The sequence below is a fragment of the Archocentrus centrarchus genome, unplaced genomic scaffold (genome assembly GCF_007364275.1).
Source record: "Archocentrus centrarchus isolate MPI-CPG fArcCen1 unplaced genomic scaffold, fArcCen1 scaffold_41_ctg1, whole genome shotgun sequence".
Taxonomy (NCBI): domain Eukaryota; kingdom Metazoa; phylum Chordata; class Actinopteri; order Cichliformes; family Cichlidae; genus Archocentrus; species Archocentrus centrarchus.
This window is the reverse complement of record NW_022060267.1, coordinates 40,519-60,094: the sequence shown is the minus strand read 5'-3', so window position 1 is coordinate 60,094 and position 19,576 is coordinate 40,519. Positions and strand designations below refer to the sequence as shown.

The 19,576-nt window shown below is 42.1% G+C and overlaps 2 protein-coding genes across 3 annotated transcripts; both read right to left on the bottom strand.

Moving 5' to 3' along the window:
• Positions 1 to 641: 641 nt before the first annotated feature.
• Positions 642 to 13,943, bottom strand: LOC115777025 (putative zinc finger protein 702). Its single transcript, XM_030724833.1, has 3 exons — positions 13,824 to 13,943; positions 898 to 1,443; positions 642 to 767 (listed from the first exon to the last, which is right to left on the bottom strand). The coding sequence occupies exons 1-3, from the start codon at positions 13,893 to 13,895 to the stop codon at positions 654 to 656; spliced, it is 732 nt and encodes a 243-aa protein (XP_030580693.1). The 5' UTR covers positions 13,896 to 13,943; the 3' UTR covers positions 642 to 653.
• A 3,002-nt stretch (positions 13,944 to 16,945) lies between these two features.
• LOC115777019 (motile sperm domain-containing protein 1-like) lies at positions 16,946 to 19,325 on the bottom strand. Of its 2 annotated transcripts, none has more exons than XM_030724828.1 (6): positions 19,261 to 19,325; positions 18,265 to 18,554; positions 18,119 to 18,194; positions 17,813 to 18,045; positions 17,562 to 17,717; positions 16,946 to 17,171 (listed from the first exon to the last, which is right to left on the bottom strand). In XM_030724828.1, exons 2-6 carry the CDS (start codon positions 18,464 to 18,466, stop codon positions 17,143 to 17,145), a joined length of 696 nt encoding a protein of 231 aa, XP_030580688.1. In that variant the 5' UTR covers positions 18,467 to 18,554; positions 19,261 to 19,325; the 3' UTR covers positions 16,946 to 17,142. The 2 variants fall into 2 exon arrangements, with proteins under 2 accessions (XP_030580688.1, XP_030580687.1); XM_030724827.1 differs by having other exon boundaries at positions 18,265 to 18,557; positions 19,261 to 19,311.
• Between the last annotated feature and the right edge of the window lie 251 nt (positions 19,326 to 19,576).

Sequence of the window (19,576 nt, the reverse complement as noted above, 5' to 3'; positions counted from 1 at the left end):
AAATTTGTATAAGGACTAAATAACATGTTAGTGTGGGTTCACAATTATGCCTCATGTATCTGTTATGCCGTTTGGTAATAAAAACATATTTTGATGAACTGCAGAAATCTCCTTGTATCTTTATTCAGCCCATCTAGAGAATGAAGTTAATGATTTCTTTTTACAGGCATTTCAGTGTAAACAGTCTGGTCAAACTCATGCAAAGCTTCAAAGTAACAGAAAAACAGTTTCTCTTTTCAGGTGGAATTTAGACACTGTAACACAGCTTAAAACCAGGAAGCGTTTGTTTGAAGTCCAGTTTTTGTAGTTTTTGACCAGCCTTTCTTCTCTCTAATCACAGCAGCATCCAGCAACAAGCAAACTCCACAATTGTGGTTTTGATCTTTAGGAAGCAGGAACTTAGAACTCAAAGCTAAACTGCAGCCATAAAAACTAAAAAAAAAAAGATATGATTAGCTTTTATGAAAAACAGCAGAAACCAAACAATTCTTTATGAAGAGATTCCAGCTCAGCAGCTTTGTGCTGTGAGCGGCAGTGAAGTCTGTAACTCTCCAGCTCACCTCCACACCAGCATCTCAGACTCGTATCAGCAGCTCATGCTGATTGCTGTTGCGTGTTTTTCTCTCCACATTGATGTTTCTGTTGATGTAATGTTAAGCTGTGCTTTTGACGGAATTTCTTCCCACATTCCTCGCACCAGAACGGTTTGTCTCCTGTATGGATTTGCATGTGACATGTAAGGCTAAATTGCTGACTAAAGGTTTTCCCACACTCGTTGCAGCTGTATGGCCTTTCTCCAGTATGAATTCGCTGATGTTTTCTCAGGGAGCATGGACGAGTAAACCTTTGCCCACACTCTGCACAGCTATATGGTTTCTCCCCAGTGTGCGTTTTTCCATGGATCTTTAAGGTCCTCCTCAATTTGAAAGTTTTCCCACACTGGTCACAGCTGTACGGCCTCTCTCCAGCATGCACTCGATGATGATTTTTAATTATGCACATATGGGAAAAGGTTTTCCCACAGTCCTCACACCAGTGAGGACTCTCTCTGGTATGGATTTGCTGATGGACTTTCAGGGAAAATTTCTTAGCAAAAGTTCGGCCACACTGGTCACAGCTGTATGGTTTCTCTGCAGTGTGAAATCGTATGTAGTGAGTTTTCAGGCTACATTTCAATGTAAAAGCTTGGCCACACTGGTCACAGCTGTACGGTTTCTCTCCAGTGTGACTTCGTTTGTGCTTCTGCAGATGGCATGACTGAGTGAAAGCAGACCCGCAGATATCACAGCTGTATGGCCTCTCTCCTGTGTGAACACGCTGGTGTATCTTGAGATACTGCAGCTGAGCAAAGGCAGACTCACACTGATCACAGCTGTATGGGTTCTCAACCATGTGACTCCTCTGAGAGCTATGGTACCTGGCTTTCCTGTGGCCTCCATGTTTCTGTGATAAGAGAGAAGAGAGGGTTTGGTACAATGAAGTGACCATAATAACACAAACCACACACAGGTTCATTAAAAACTCTCACCAAATGACTGTTTACATGGAGCTGGGGCTGAGCTTGTGCCCCCTCTTCATATAGAATAACACTGTTTAAAGCAGAATATCGGCAGTGTATCTGTTACAGAAATCACAGGTCAACCAGGACAATACATAAACTATGTTATTTTAACTCTAAGGTTGGTTAAGAAGGAAACAAGGATACTGAAACAGGGAAGAAAAGAAAGAAATATTTTCTTCTCTACAACCTATCTGTATCCTCTCCTTTTCTCACTCACCCTTCCTTATTTACTTTCTCCTTTGCTTCTACTCCTCAATTCCTTCTCTTCCTCTTTCCTTTCTCTCTGATGTTACAGTTTGGCTTCCAGGCTGAAATAGGGCTGCTTTTAAAGACTCTGACAGGTATTTAAGGCTTTATATGAGTTTGAGTCCTCGAGTAACTCAAATAATTCATTTATAGAAAATTCTTGAATCAAATTTGTTGCTTCGATGTTTTGTTCTAACTCTGCAGCGCTTGAGTGTCTCTGTTTAAGTGCAGCATTTCCCCCGCATTAGTAGCATTAGTTCTCCCTCGTCTTATCAGTTTACTTGGGGTTTTCAAACCAGCTTAGAGCTGCATTACTGCCACCTACTGGACTAGAGTGTAATTCAGGAGTTAGAGGAAAAAAAACTCAGATTCGAAAAAGTTGTCCGTCTCTGAGATGGATTCCCTTTAACACTAAGTGATTCATCGCTGGTTACTCCGCAGAGTAATTAATGCTTGTGTAATCCAGGTTATCACAGGTTTATAATAAACACTAATAAATACTGCAATATTCTAAGAGATTAGCACTCGGGCTGTGCAATTAATCACAACTTGATTTAGATTATGATTTTGACTCCCAATGATTACAAAAACAGTGTTAATTAATTAACAGTAATTAACACATAATACACCTGAACAAGCGTCAGTGCTGGCAACATCACTGGCCAGTTACGTAGGTTTTGTTTTAGGGCAGCAAAGACTCAAAGCTGCAGAATAAATCAGGGCTAGGAGTATACAGAACATGATGTGACAAAATCATTTAATAATAATCATGTTTTGGGGCGCCTGGGTGGCTTAGTGGTGAAGCCGGCGACCACATACATATGCCGCGTTAATTGCACAGCCCTGATATTCCAGTATTTATTAGTGTTTATTATAAACCTGTGATAACTTTGATTAAACCAGCATTAATTACTCTGCAGAATTTTCTTTGGTATAACTGAGGCATGAACAGAGTTCAGGAAGCACACTGATACTGGTCACAGTATGCAATGTTACGTAGATCTAAAGTAGCCCTCAGTTTGCCTGTTTTGCAACTACTGATTATTTTAGTAATTGAGTATTCTATTGATTATTCCATCAATTAGTCAGATAAATACTTTTTCCAATTAACAGTCCATCTGTGTATTTTAACTTCTATACTGCAGATGTTTGCTGTATGACATAAACAGGGTGGATAGAGCAGCTACAAAGTTCTCCTTTCTTGACCTGCTGATCGGGTGGTTGATGAAGGACCTCCAGCTGTTTCCGAGTAAAGGCTTAATGTGGTTACAGAAAAAACGGATGCTAGAAAAACATTTCCTTTCACTCCACCTGAGCTCACAGTCTCAGTAAAGGCTCCACCTCTTTGTGCTTCCCTCACGTGTGCAGACAGACTGCAGTAAAACAGCTGCTGCTGTTGTGTTATCAGTGTTTTTGTTGAAAAACTGGAGGCTGCAACAGCTTAATGTTGTAATGCTTTGTATTCACAAGCATTCTCCGATATATGTTTCCATTGTTCGTATGGCAATTCACAACAAAGAGCAGTGGTATCAGCAATGATACTCTCAGTGTTAAATAGGGCTGCAAATAAAGGTTATTTTGGTAGTTGAATAATCTGTCTTTTTTTTTTTTTTTTTTTTAAATCGATTAGTCAACAATTATTTCAATCTTACCTCACCTGTTCAAGCCTGCCCACCTGTTAACATCTCCTTGTTGTTCTCTTCTCACAATTAAAATAATGACCCATAAAAATACAAGTTTGAAACTAATCAAATGTATTTCAAGCTTAATGTGACCGTCACAATAAATATCAAATAAACAATGCATATTTAAAGTGAATGCAATTTTTATGTTAAATGAAAATATAATGTGCAAATAAATAAAAATGGCCTTTGTCCAAAAAATTAAATAAGGCTTCAAATTAAAGTTTACAGATGATTCAGTTCATACAGAGGTTTATTATTCAGAGTGAACACTGATATTAATGTGAGGAAAAAAACAAAAAGGAGCTAACGTAGCTGCTCCTGTTTTCCTTCACTCGTTAGCTAACATCACTGAAATGGTGGCGCTCAGCAGGGCTGGGCGATATGGACCAAAAGTAATATCTCGATATTTTTTAGCTGAATGGCGAGATATATATATATATATATATATATATATATATATATATATATATTAGGGGTGGGACTTTAACGCGTTAATTTCGATTAATTAATTACAGGGAAATTAACGCGTTAAAATTTTTAACGCATTTTAATCGCACTTTGCACCGTGGAACATTTCTCAGTGCACGTTCCAGGCATACAGATTATATTAGGGCTGCAACGATTCATCGATTAACTCGATTAAATCGATTCTAAAAATTTATCGACACAAATTTACTGTGTCGATGCTTCGTTTAAACTCTGCAGCGCTCAGCTGTCTCGGTGTAAGCGGCACTCCTCACTAGCATTAGCAGCATTAGTGCTGACGTTTTTTTGTGGGTTTATTGGGGGCTGGCAAACCAACATAGAACTGCATTACCGCCACCTACTGGACTGGAGTGTGAATCACTCACGTATACACAAGCACACATTCTAAAAAGCTCTCCGTCGCTGCGATGGATTTCATTTAACACAGAGTGGATCATCACTAGAGTTGCCACCTGTCTCGTAAAATACAGAACCCCGTATGTTACGGGACTCCGTGGAATACGGCTCCGTAACATGCCGTGTTCCGTACTTTACGGGACGGGTGGCAACTGTCGCTGACATGCATTTCCACGCCTCCACTGCTCTCTGTGTGTCTGTGTGTGTTGTGCTCGCTGAGAATTTCAGCTGCTATTTTTGTCTTTACTTCAGCTGTAGCTACCAGAACTGGTTTGCTAGCGAGCGCGGGCCATTAGCACTAGCGATGGTTCGGTACCGGAAGGCCCGCCCCCCAGGACCGAGGGGCTCCTTCAAAATATTTTTTATACTTTAATCCCTAATTAGTGACTAAATATAGACCTGCAGTAGAAACGTATTTTCGAGAATGCTTGTGAATACAAAGCATTACACCATTACTCACACATGCGCCATGGCTCCCGCAGCCACTAGTTTTTCAGAACACTCATAGCAGGCAGCGGTTTTAACTGCGCAAGCGCAAAGAGGCGAAGCTGTGACGGTGAGCTCAAGTAGTGAAAAAGGAAACGTTTTTCCAGCGTCCAAAACAGCAGCTTTTTCTTTTAGTAACCACCATTAAATCTGTGAAACAGCTGGAGGTCCTTCATCAAGCACCTGATCAGCAAGTGTTAAGGTGAAGAAAAGAGAACTTTGTAGCTGCTCCATTCACCGCTGTTTGTTCACATGGCGAGAAACTGCAGTACGGAAGTTAAAATATGCAGATAAACTGTTAATAAAAAAAAAGTATTTCTTATCCGATTACTCGATTAATCGCTGGAATAATTGATAGAATACTCGATTACTAAAATAATCGTTTTATGCAGCCCTAGATTATATCGACGCACAATGTCCAAATTAGGGGCTGCATCCTGCGAAGGACCCGGCCCACATCTTTCGCAACCCACAAAGGCCGGAAGTGAGCAGCTAGCCTTCATATCAGCGTCGCCTGTCGTCACCTCTGCGTAGCTCATGTCGCCTAGCAACCGTGAGTGCGAAGCACAGCTGTGTAAAAGCAGCTGTTAAACGGAGAACGAACTTTTTCTCCTTTTTGTGGTTTAATTTTAAGTCTTTAATTCAAAATAAGCTGTTAAAACAAGCATAACACATTTCAACATCAAGGAATACAGCTGAGCTAATGATTAATTTCCAACTATAACAAGTGAGACATTAATGTTGAATAAAACTATCCAGTTATGATGCTTAACTTTAATTTCAGGGGTTTGCTTATCACAGGAGCACTTCCACCCTTCATTGGTCTGTGTAGTAGACTGGTGGGAAAATAAACAAAATCTTGAAGTTTAAGCTTATGTATATTGATTCATTCATCAACTAAACTTAAATTAATATTTATCATGTTAAATATTGAAATGCGATTAAAATGCGATTAATTTCGAAATGTGAGTTGTAGTCGGGGGGACTTCCGGAGCAAATGGAGTAGACGGGTGCGTTAGAGCCTCTCTCCCACCTTAACTTCAAAATATTCCGTTCAAAACTCGTTAATCCGCTCACGGTTTCGATAAAATAATTTATGAACGGGAGGGGAAACATGTCGAGCCATAAAAAATCGACAAAAATGCCTAAAGCTCAGGATAAAAGTGCCCTAGTAGCTAAGGCTACCATGTGCCTGAAACAAGCTAACGACAACGTGGCTAGCTCAGACGCTGAAAGCACTGGAACGAACATGGACTCGGAAGGAATTCTTAAGGCTATCGACGATTTGAAGACTGCCTTAAAGGGGGATAATGCAAAGCTACAACAAAATATCGACCATCTGGGACATGAGATCAACGGTAAGCTGGACAATATCGCCACTGAAGTACAGGGCCTGGCAGAGCGTGTTGATGAGGCGGAGGCCCGCGTTCATCAAGTAGAGACCTGGGCAAAGGAGGCAACGGAGGCGCTGTGCTTCTGCATCGAACAACAGAGGAAAACACAGCTTAAAGTGCTTGATTTAGAGTCCCGTTCCAGAAGAAGCAACGTTCGTGTATTTGGGGTGCCAGAAGGTCAGGAGGGGAACTCCACTACACAGTATATCGAAACGCTTTTGAGAAGCCAGCTACAACTACCGGAGGACCTGGACTTGAAAATACAGCGCGCACATCGCACTCTGACAAGTAAACCCCCACCCGAATCACCACCGAGGGCTATTATTGTCAACTTTCTGGAATTTTCCACAAAGGAAAAGATCTTAAGAGAAGTGTGGAAAAAAGGCAAGATCCAGGTGGGCTCTTCAATTATTCACTTCGACCACGATTATGCACCCGAGATAGTGAAGAAGCGCAGAGAATATAACGCTATCAAGAAAGCGCTCAAAGTGAAAGGCATCCGCTTTCAAACACCGTTTACCAACATAAGGATCCACTGGGAATCAGGAACTCGCACATATTCCAGCGCCCGGGAAGCCTACAACGAGCTGAAGAGACGCGGAATCCAGGCGGAGGAACCGGCGATAGCTGACGGTGTTTCCAGAGCGGAGTGGAAGCTTCGGGAGCTGCTGGGCTGGCAGCCGGTGGATAACAGCGGCGCTGCGGTGGCGCTGAGAGCCAAGAACAAACTACAGGATTTCCAGCGGAGCATGATCGAATGAAAATAGGCAGAACAACATGACATAATGCAGTATTATTTTGACTAGGCTCTGATTTACTACTTCGTGGGAGAGGTCACTGTTTATCTTTTTTCTACGTTGGACTAATAGGATGGACGTGTTTTTTCCCAAAGGCGCTTCTACCGTCCTTTTTGGGCCCTCTCAGTTTGAGAGGTTTAACCCTCGACTTGCCAACGGGGTCAAGAGCGAGAAGAAGGAGCTTCTCCTCACCTTGGAAGTCAGTTTGTTACTGTTTTGTTTTGTTACTGTTCGTGTTTTGGATTCAGGGGCCAAATCAGTCAAGGTATTTATGTACAATACTGTCATATAATTTAAAAATTGCTTCCTTGAATGTAAACGGTTTGAATAGTCCAGTGAAAAGAAAAAGGGTCTTAGCCAAATTGAAGAAAGATGGGATACAAATTGCTCTTTTACAAGAGACACATATGTCTAAACAAGAACATGACAAATTTAAGTCACTTGGTTACTTAAACACGTTTTATAGCTCTTGTAGAAACAGTAGAAAGAGCGGGGTAATCACCCTGATTTCTAATTCACTGAACTTTGAATTGATATCTGAGAAGGGAGATAAAGAGGGCAGATTTGTTATTATAAAGGGGAGAATTGATAATGTTGTGGTCACGATAGTTAATGTATATGTACCGCCAGAGAGCGACAGGACTTTCTTAAAAACGTTCTTTGACATCATTATCTCACTTAGCGAAGGAGTTCTTATTTGTGCTGGAGACTGGAACACAATCCCTAATTTTGCTCTAGATACGACAAGCCATAAGAAACAAAAAACTGGTAGGTCAAAAGACCTAAATATCCTGATCAGGGAGATGGGCCTGTTTGATGTCTGGAGGGGTCTCCATATTAAAGAAAGAGAATTTACCCATTTCTCTTCTACCCACAAAGTCCACTCCAGGATTGACCTGTTTCTGATGAACACCATTGATAGATCTAAAGTGAAGGAATGCTTAATTGGAACATCTGATATTTCAGACCACAATATTATCTATTTGTCCATCTGTCTGACTAGTAGGCCTAAAACAACATTATGGCGCTTAAATATAGGTATTCTTAATAATGAATCCACAACAAAGGAGATTAGAAAAGAAATAACGGAATGTGTAAAAGACAATAATAATGGGCAGGTAAATCCCACCTTAGTTTGGGACACGGTCAAGGCAGTAATGAGAGGGAGACTAATTTCTAGAACTGCTTACCTCAAAAAAATAAAGAGGTTAAAATACGATGAACTGGAAAAAACTCTGAGGAACTTAGAACTAAAACAGCAAATAACTAACAATGGAGAATTTTTAGAACAAATAACAAAAACTAAAAACAAAATAAACGATATGATATTCGAGGAACTTGAGGAAAAATTAAGATTCTGCAAACAAACATTCTACGAATCAGGCCCAAAAGCTACCCGGATCTTAGCCAGACAACTTCGTAAACACCATTTGAAGCATTCGATTACCAAAATTAGAGAACCCTCTGATGGTAATTTAACCTATGACATGGATAAAATACATAAGACCTTTGAAAATTATTTTAAAACACTATATTCTGCCCCAAGATCAGTTAACATAACTGATATTGATAATTATTTGGCATCTTTGGATCTACCTTCACTAGGTCTAACCCAAAACAAAACTCTAACTGCCCCCATCACACAGGAAGAATTAGATACAGTTATTGGACATTTGAAAAGTAATAAGTGCCCAGGTAGCGATGGGTTCCCAAATGAATGGTACAAGACGTTCAGGAAGGAGCTATCTCCTGTCCTGCTTGAATCTTTGAACTGGACATTGAGCAGAGCTGAGATCCCACCATCTTGGAGAGAGGCTGTAATATCGGTCCTCCCTAAAGAAGGGAAAAATGTTGAATACTGCGAATCATATCGCCCAATCTCAATTCTGAATGTCGACTATAAAATTTTTACATCAATAATTTCTCGGAGAATGGAGTATTATTTGTTAGACCTAATACATGAAGACCAGACGGGATTCATCAAAGGCCGACAAACCCATGACAGCATAAGACGAACATTGCATATATTAGACCAAGCTAAAAAGCAGGGCCTCAGTGCCGCATTAATTAGTTTAGATGCAGAAAAAGCCTTTGATAGGGTCAACTGGACTTTTTTATATAAGGTACTAGAGCGCCTGGGCTTTAATAACCAGTTTATTAGGTGCTTGCGATCACTTTATGATGAACCACGGGCCAGGGTAAAAATCAATGGGCACCTAACAAACAGCTTCCAACTACACAGAGGAACCCGTCAGGGATGTTGTCTAAGCCCATCGCTTTTTGCAATATTCATTGAACCCTTGGCACAGGCCATTAGAGAGGATGATGGGATAAAGGGAGTTAGTTTTGCAAATATAGAACACAAGATTGCCCTCTTTGCAGATGATGTAATCACATACCTCCAAAATCCAGATACAACGCTCCCCAGAGTTATGTCAGCATTAACTGAGTTTGGTCAACTGTCGGGCTACAGTCTAAACATCACAAAAACACAGGTTCTGACAATTAACTACTCACCTAGTAAATTTATAAGAAAGACATATGGACTTAGGTGGGATGCCAAAAAGCTAAAATATTTAGGAGTATTCATTTCTCGAGACTTGGATGAGTTATTTAGTTTGAACTTTGATAATCTTACTGAAAACATACAAAAAGATTTGACAGCCTGGGCAAGGTTATTGTTGGACTTCACAGCTAGAATGGAAATAGTGAGGATGAATCTACTTCCTCGATTTTTATATCTTTTCATGTCATTGCCTACTAGAATATCTAGCGCACAGTTTCATGCCTGGGACAGATTGATCTCCAGATTTATTTGGTCCGGGACCAGACCAAGAGTAAAATTTAAAACACTCCAAATTAATAGGGACCAGGGGGGTCTGGCTCTTCCAAATTTGAGAGAATACTATTACGCATCTCAGATGAGATTCATGGTCTGCTGGTGCTCCTTGGAAATGGAGACTAGATGGAAACAGATTGAACTTAGCCAGGGTGGGGCCCAACCTCAGACACGTCTGGGAGGTAAAATAGTTACAGACAAAAATGGGAATGGTATAGATGAAGATACGTTGTTAATCTGGAAAGAAGTGGTTGATAGGTACAGATTGGCAGATGTCACTGGACTTCTGATGTGGCCCTCCTGTAACTCAAATTTCCGACCAGGAGAATTAGATTCTTCTTTTTTAGATTGGAAAGATAGAGGGCTTGTGGCTTTGTGCCAGTTTGTAGAAGGTAACACTTTTAAAACATTTGAGCAACTGAAAAGGGATTACAACCTTGAGAATAGAGATTTATTTAAATATTTCCAGGTCAGGCACTTTTACAATTCAAAAATTAAAAAAGGTGTTCCTCCAGAAGGTAATACTATTGTGAACATTTTTGCAAATGCTTATACGCACCTCCCATGCAAAACTGTTTCCAAACTATATAAGGGGTTGCAGAAACATAATGGAAATAACACCTTGAATATTAAGTCTAAATGGGAAAGGGAATTGGGAGTAAAAATTACAGAGGATGCTTGGCTTTCTATGTGTGTGGCACAACAGACGTCTACCAGTTCTAAAAGATGGAGGGAATTTGGATGGAAGTGTTTAATTAGATACTTTATTACACCGCAAATTACTAGTAGATATAGAGGGGAAGAACAGCAATGTTGGAGACAATGTGGATATCGGAACGCCAATCATTCTCATGTATTTTGGTCCTGCCCAAAGTTGGCAGCTTACTGGGATGGAATCTGTCAGACTACTGGGATAATTTTGGGGTATGTCATCCCCAAAGATCCTAGAATTTTTCTGTTGGGGCTGATATCTGGAGAATTGTTTCAAAAAGAGGATGAGTACCTTTTTAAAATTCTATCAATTGCTAGCAAAAAAGCAATTACACGATCTTGGCTAAAGACACCCCCCCCCCAGCTGGACCACTGGAGGGACGTCGTGGAGGAGATTCATTCTATGGAAAAACTGACATTTCTTTTACGTATGAAAGGACATTCTTACAATAAACGTTGGTCTAAATGGTTAACATACAAGAGCAAGGAAGCATAACTAGGTGTAATATCTTGTAATGTATATATATACTTAACTAAGAATCAGTGCCCCAAGTTCAGTGTGTGTTGTATGTTTTATTGTAATGAAAAATGTTAAATAAAGAGTATAAAAAAAAAAAAAAAATGCGATTAATTTCGATTAATTAATTACAAAGCTTGTAATTAATTCGATTAATTTTTTTAATCGAGTCCCACCCCTAATATATATATATATATATATATATATATATATATATATATATCTTTTTTTCTTTTTTTTTTGTGTTTGTTTTTTTTTTTATTTATTTCCAAAAGGTATAATTAAAAAGGCTCCTCTGAGTCAAAGCTAGGTCATGTTTGTAAATGAGAACTAGTTCTCAAACATTTTTACCTGGTACAATAAAGGTTTTAAAAAAATAAATAAATAAAAAAATAAAAGCTACATGTCCCAGATGTCACACAGACACTTTTATTAATATTCAGCTGTAGATATACATGAGAAATTACTCAAAAATCAACTACTGGCATATTTAAATAATAATGCTCCTCAAATAAATTAATACTTTTTCCCTCTATAAAAAGACTCACAGCTGTGCTATTAAAATGTAAACAGAAAAGATACAGAGCAAAAACAGCAAAAGGCTGACTGATTCTTTACAAAGCCAGTCTGATGAAGTCTACTTCACTGGAAAATACTTCCTCCTGTGTGTACTCCTGTATATCCAGTACTGTGACTGATTGAATGAAAAAAATTCCATCTGCAGGATTTTAGCCATCTCAGTAAATCCAGAGACATGCGCTGACGTATCACAGCTACACGCAAAATGCAGCGTCTGCAAGCACACAAAAAACACCCACTTCCACTATTAAGGTCACATGACTTGCGGTACAAACCAACTTCTGCTATGGAGTTGTGGTAATGCCGGGCCCTCCCGCAGCCAGGGGGTCCGGGCGATGCCAAAGCATACGAAAGACGCGGTACAAAGGCTGTATGTACACAACACACAGTGACAGTGGAGGATTTCAGGTTTCCAAAACTCTCCAAAAGTCGCTGCCATCACCGGGAAAAGTTGCTACATTTGTAGCGAGTCGCTCTTTGAAAAAAAAAAGTCACCTGCAGGGTCTGAAAAGCCACCAATCTAGCAACAACGTCACTAAGTAGGGAACACCTGTAATGGAAAAATTTAAAGTACATGTTTTGTACTTGGCATATTTTGAACACTTGCAAATTTATTTCTGTATTCGCTGAGTTCATCTCAGTTCCTGTTTCCACTGTCGCTCAAACAGAGACCCCTCCTCTCTTTTTCTCTGAATTTCTCTCAATGTCACCCCATCCGGCACGTTCCAAGAAGCACGACTTAAGGTCAACTGTTTTTATACCCAGGGTGGGGCTGAGTTAAGTGTATATAAGCTGTATGTAAGTACAGATGCTTCAGAGAATATCACTCAGATTCACCCTCTGCTGTGAGCTTCTCTCCTTGTGCAAGAAAATAAACTTATGCATCACAAGAAATTCCACCACACACCATATGTCTATGGGGAACACTGCCATGCAGTCACTTCCTGGATGATTTTAGGGGGGAAGCGGAGAGAGGCGGGACAGTGTAAAGCTGTGCAGAGGCAAACTGGGAGAAGAGAAAGGTGAACTGGTGGAGCTACAAGTATGACTGTAACACGACCTAGACTACATCGATATAAATGATACTGTCTCATCTCATATCGCGTATGAAAATATACCAATATTTTTTAAAAAATTGATATATTGCCCAGCCCTAGCGCTCAGCAAACATCATCCATGAGAGCTTGTTGCTGACAGGTAAACTAACAGAAACATTCCTGTACAAACAGTAACAGGTATCAGCGACGCTCTAACGTATCCATCCAGAGCTGACGTCGCAGCTCCAGGGCGCAGAGCTGACGTCGCAGCTCCAGGGCGCAGAGCTGACGTCGCAGCTCCAGGGTGCCGGCGTTTTAACCGCTCAGCGTTGCAGTGATGCTGCTGGAAGGAAAACTCTGCTCTGCACCGTCTGCATTCAGCAAAGTCCTGCAGACACAACGCGTCACAATCACCGTAACACACACAGAGAGGTTTATAAGAGGCAAAGCTTTCAATCACAGCACTTTCAGTCTGTCTGGAGGAAACAGTTCCTGCCTGATCACTCAGGTGATGAGCTACCTGAGGAAATCTGTCAGTTCATGGAAGGTAGGAAAGAAATGGAATAAGAGGGAAACTAAATAACTTGTTTCTGGACTTTTTGCTGATATCACATCAAAAAGAAATTGCAAAAATTGTGATTCTAATTTTTCCTGATGTTATTTTTGAAGAAAAACATTATTTAATGTGTAGAAGGAAAAGTTTCTGTTTTCTGGTAATTCGTATTCATATTACTGATTAAAAGATGTTCAGTTTAGATGTTCAATAAAGGTTAATCCTGATCAGCCCGTTCTTGCTTAAGTTTGACAGTCCTGGTTTGAAGGCAAAGTCACAGCATCATCTGCATCGAAAGATTAAACAAACCTCCAAACTGCACCATATTCATGTCCACGTTATGGAACTAAAAACAGCCCTCGTGGCTTTTGTTGTACTGATTGTTGAGTATCCGAGGTGCACTTAAACGCCCCGCGGAATTCCCGCTGTTTGTGCAGCGATGTTTGCCTCCGTGTCTCCGGTCTCACGCTCGGTAAAGTTACAAACATCCCCCTGTGACCCACACGGACCCTCAGACCGTCCTGCTGCTCTCCCACCTGGATCTCAGCGCCTCCTGAGGAGGACTCCCCGCGGCCGCTGCTCGGCTCGTCCTGCTTCTTCTCCTCCATTTCTCCGCTCCTCCTGCCCCGCCGGAACTCCGCATACACACGGGAATACACACGTCTATGCTTACGCCTCGCTCCAAGTCTCGCGGTCACTATAAGTTCACGCGAGAAGAGCGCAGCGCCTTCAGGTGCGTTTCCGGTGTCAGGCACGCAAAGATTTGTTTGTTTGTTTGTTTGTTTTTATTAGTAAAGCATAAACAAGAAAAACAACGACTTCCTAAAGATCCAGATTCCTAAATACCTGATCTCTTTTTTTAACTGGGATATTGAAAATGGAGGATTCAGAGCAGTTATGAATGCTCATAATTTCACATTTTAACTGCAGCCCTGAGAAAACAACTCTAATTCCTTTAAAACCAGCTGTGTTTGCTCTTTGTTCTTTAAGAAGAGTGTCATCTACAAACTGGCTTATGATTATTTTATGCTTATTTATTTCCAACCCTTCGATACTGGAGTTTTTTTATAGTTATTGCTAGTAGTTCTGTGACTATAATAAATAAGAGAGGTGAGATATTACAACCCTGCCTAATCCCTCTTTCTACTGTAAATGTAGCACATGTGCCCTCAGATAAATACAGCTGTTTATATTGGTGTTCAACATAGTGATCATATCAATAAACCTGTTACCAAAATGTCTCAGTGTGTTGACAGTAAATGTTTGTTCCTCAGAATCGAACGCTTTATGGAAATCTAGAAACAACATCAAACCATCATCTTGTATCAGATGACTGTAATCAATAAGGTCCTGAACCAGGCGGTGTTGTTATGGATGGATCTGCCTTTTAGGAGCCAGACTGTGTTTGATTAGTTTAGATAAACCTGTTTTTGATCATGTTGCCAAACCTGTGGTGAGGATCCTGTAATCTGTATTCAAAAGTGTAATAGGTCTTAAATTGTTTACATTTTTCTTATCTTTTCCAGGTTTGGGGGTTAGTTTTATTATACCTTGTTTCATTGTTTCCATAAGTTCCATCAAATTCAGAGATTCTTAACCTTTCATCAATAATAGGAATCAGATTTCTTACTTTATCAAAAAAGAATGAAGTCTTTTATTCTGTATGTGAAGATTTGTAGAGATGAATGTAAAAATTAAACACTTTGTTATTCATTTAGGCTCTGAACATCCATCAGTCATAAGACCATTAATTGCATTATATTCCTGTGTGCGTTTTTCGAAGTCACAGAGGCAGACACTGTTCTTTTCTCCCTCTTCGATCCACCTGCCTCTGGACCTTCTGTAGGCACCTTTTTCCTATTCATATCTCATCATATTTAGACTGTGATGTGTTTATGGTTTCTTTGTCCTCATCACTCCAACTTAATTTACTGTAAAGTGACATAAGACCTTTGACCACCATCATTTCTTCTGCTTTCATTTTCCTCTTTAAATCTTGTCCAAATCTAACTGAATGCTTCCTAATGTTATATTTGAAGTGTTCCCATTTAAGAAGTGGTGTTTCAATAGTGCTGTCATTCACTATATTTCAGATAAGCTCCTTAATATCTGTTAACAAAACATCCAGGAGAAGAATGAGATAAGCAGCAGTCCAAGGCTGCCAGGGAGCCAAATTCCTGATTCTACAACTTGTTTTGGTACAGACTGTACTGATTCATTTATTGACAGCCTTCAGTCTTTCTGGCGCCTCTCTGTGGTGAAAAATCCAATCATCTGAATCTTCTTGGTTCGTTCCTTCGCCGTGCAGAAACAGATACAGATCTAAACGATCTAAAAGAAAGATGAGTTTTTAACTAAACACATGAACATGTTAGAAGAAGTTAGGAGAGTGGGAAAACCTTAAAGTAGAGGCCCCCTTAACAGAACTGTCCACAACCTTTCCAAAATATTTATGCTGCATCTCTGTCTCCGGAGGGTTCTCCATAATGCGTCTGCCTTCGATGAAACCATAAGGGTCCCTGAAGCCCGCCGCTTTGCCTTCTTTTCTTGCTTTTTCAATTCTTGGCCACAGCGCTCGTCTCGCTTTCCAGTCTTCTGGGGTCAAATCCTCTGAGAAGCGAATTCCTTCTTCTTTGCAAACTGGAGAAGTTTTAGTTCTCCTCCAGATGTCGCCTCACAAACAGGATGATGATTTGTAGGTTCCTGCTTTGTATCTTACAACCAACTCTGTGGACAGCATCAACTTCATTTATCTTTGTTGCTAAGTCGGGTTCAATTTTGCACAGAAGCTCCAAACTTCAGCTTGGATGTTCTCAGTGGACTTTTCCTTTTCTGCACAGGCACCACCATCTTTTCTATCTTTCACTGGTTAGGACTCCTTCTTTCAGGTGCAGATTTTCTTTGGTGAGTATATCCACTTGTTTCTCCATGTCTATTATTTTCATCTTACACACTTTAAACTCCTCTGAGTTGACCTGCACTGACTTAGCGATATCCGCTAACATTGCGCTGTGCTGTTTCATTTGAATACCAACTTCTTCCACGCGGTCATCTACTTTCTGTCCCAGCGAGCTTATAGCATTCAGTATAGCCTCAGTGTTCTGGGACGTACCTTTCGTCCTTTTGTCCATGTGTGTGTTTTTTTCTCAGGAGTGGTGGTCGGGGTGCTAGCCTCTGTCTCCCGTTTGTTAGCTGAAGCTGTTTCCATGGGTGTGGTGTAGTCGTCTTCGCTCCCGGAGCTTCTGTTCTGCAGGGTTCGACTGCTGAACACGTGAATTTGTTGTTTTTCTGCATGTCTCAAGCTGGGTTTGTGACAGTGGCTGCGTAAATTAACTTTTAAGTTTGGACTTCTTAGGAAGCTCAGGGAGAAATGACTCCCAGGCCCGCCATTACCCAGAAGCCCTAAGCACGCAAAGTTTGGACTTTAAAAAAAAAAATGTATTCATTGACATCTCTGTGACAAAGTGCGACACGCTGAGCAGCAGGTCGGAGTCTGAACTCCTGACACAGCCGCCCACATCCATCAGAGACCCTCAGACCGCTCCGGCGTTCCCCTCTGAGGACTGTTCGGAATAACTTTATACAAACATGCTGCTGACAGCTCCGTTCACAGCTCAATAAAGACCATAAATCGTGGAAATCATCCCTTTCTCTTTTATTTACATCTGAACACACATAACACACACATCCACCGTGGCCTCGAGGCGTCCTGGAATGCAGACTGAGCTCGGTCTGCATCCTTTACACGTTTAAATAAAGCTTTTTCAAACACTCAGCGGTCACATGACATTCATCACGAAGACCCTCAGCTCCCACATGGACGGCGGCGAGGTCACAGGTCACTGCAGCGTGACGTCACTGGAGAAACACCATGGTGATGAGACCTAGGAGACAACCACACCGTCACTGCTTCCTTCCACATCTCCTCGCTTCCTTCTCTCCCTTTCTGTTTCCTTTACTGCATCCTAATCTCCTTCTCTACCTCCTTTAAATCCTCAGTTCCTTCTCTATGTCCTTGTTTCGTAATGTGCCTCATTTTCTTTACTACCTTTTCATTTCCTTTTCTACCTCCTTGTTCCATTATTTCCTTCTCTATCTCCTTGCTTCTTTACCTTCTCATTTACTTCTCTGCCTCCTTCCTTCCTTCCCTTTTCTTATCTGTCCCCTAGTTTTCTTTTCTGCTTCCTTCTCTACTTCTTTGTTTCCCTTTCCTCACTTCCTTCCTTGCCTCCTCTCTCTGTCTGATCACACAGATATGCAGGTGTGTGTGTTACCTAGGGTGTAGGCACAGACAAGCTTCTGATTGGTGGAGACGTGCAGCCAGCGTGGAACCACTGAGCTGCTGTCGGTGTGGAGGGGGAGCATCAACACCGTGACACAGAGCATCGCCACGGCCACACACACAACCCACTGAGACACACTGCGCACAGCTGCACACACACACACAGAAACCTCATCAGTAACATGAACTACATGTCCCAGAGTGCACTGCTGTAGGAGCTGTCCAATCATCTGTGTGTCTCACCTGTGCAGGCAGGCAGCGGCAGGCGTGTGTGTGTGGGCACGAGCAGAGGGGATAGAGCAGTTAGAGGGGGTGGAGCCCTCTGCTGGCCTCCTCTTTGCTCCTCTTCCTCTCGGCCTCCTTTAAGCTCCGCCCAGATCTCCCGTCTCCCAACCTGACCTCCTCCCCTCACCTCCATGCGGAACCGATCCCTGCGGCCCCAGTTTCTGGGAGAGACGTCGAGGTGACGCACCACCCTGACAGGAAGAGGAAGTGTCTGATCACATGACTGTCCCTTTAACTATGTTAAATGATGTTTAAAGCACTCACAGGTCGACGCAGGACTTGGCCCGGACGCTGCCCTCCGCCTCCACCACCCTGTAGAGCGAGGGCGCCGTGCACCACACTGTGAGGACAGAGAGAGGCTGTTAGAGGCGGAGGGAGCGTGGCCACACCCTAAACATGGCTGCACTCACTCTTGAAGCTCAGGCTGAAGGTGTAGGGGTTGTAGAGGGTCAGCACCCGCCTGTGGGTGCTCCTCTGCTCGGCGTAGAACGCCATCTCGGAGGGGAACAGGAAGACGGCGAGCTGGGGTGCCCCGCCCACCGGCACGCCCTCCTCCGCCTCCACCCGCCCACCCTCCTCCCCTCGCCCGTCATGGCTCTGCCTCCTCCTCATCAGTCCGTCCTGCGAAGAACCCCGCCCACGGGCATGATCCCAGTGCTGTCATTGGATGCCTAGAGGTGTGATGTCACAGCATCGCCACCTGCTGCCACAAAGACAAAAAATATTTAATGGCCTCCTCTTTTCCTTCTCTGCCTCCTCTACTTCCTCCTGTCCTTCTCTGACTCCTTCTCTGCCTCCTCCTGTCCTTCTCTGCCTCCTCTTATCCTTCTCTACTTCCTCTTGTCCTTCTGTCTCCTCCTGTCCTTCTCTGCCTCCTTCTCCACTTCCTCTTATCCTTCTCTGCCTCCAACTTTCCTTCCCTGTCACCTCCTTTCCTTCTCTGCCTCTTTCTTTCCCTTTCCCCTCATCCTTTCCTCTTCTCCCTCCTTTCCTTCTCTGCTTCCTCCTTTCCTTCTCTGCCTCCTTTCCTCCTCTCCTTCCTTCTCTTGTCTGCCCCCTCGCGTCCTTCCCTAAACAAATAGGCTCTAGCCTGTAAACAGTGGAGAATAAACAGGGTCAGATTAGTCCGCCCTGGTGTATCCCTCCGCCCCCAGCCTGCTCTGTGACCTGTTTATTTGTGATTATCAGGAAACCTGCAGTAACCGGACTTCCTGCTGTTTGCTAACGCTACCTGCTCTGTCACTCCGACCCACTAAATAACCGGTAAAACACGCCAACGTGACGCCGCAGAAACCATCGGCAGCTCCGGGGGACATTCCCGGGCTGCTGGACGGTCACCACGAGGCATCTGATGGAGTTTAATAGGGTAGAAAACAAAAACAAAGCCGCTGCATGTCTCTACTCACCCCTGCACGGATCTACTTCCTCAGCAAGCTGTTGCTTTTGAAAGATTCCGCCCCCTCTCTAACTCTCAGCCAATGAGTGTTCGGGAAGACCAAACGCCCGCCTTGTATTGGTTGTGTGTGACGTCATTCGCCCTAGTTTGACACCGTGTTAACGTTATGAGATCAGTGTTAATTAGTTATTATTATTATTGGCACTAAAAATAAATCATTGATGATGTTTCATGTAAATAAACTGATATTCAATATTTTTTTCTTTTACTGATAATTAACTGTGGCTCATAGTTTCCTTATTTTAAAACTAAATATTCCTATAATT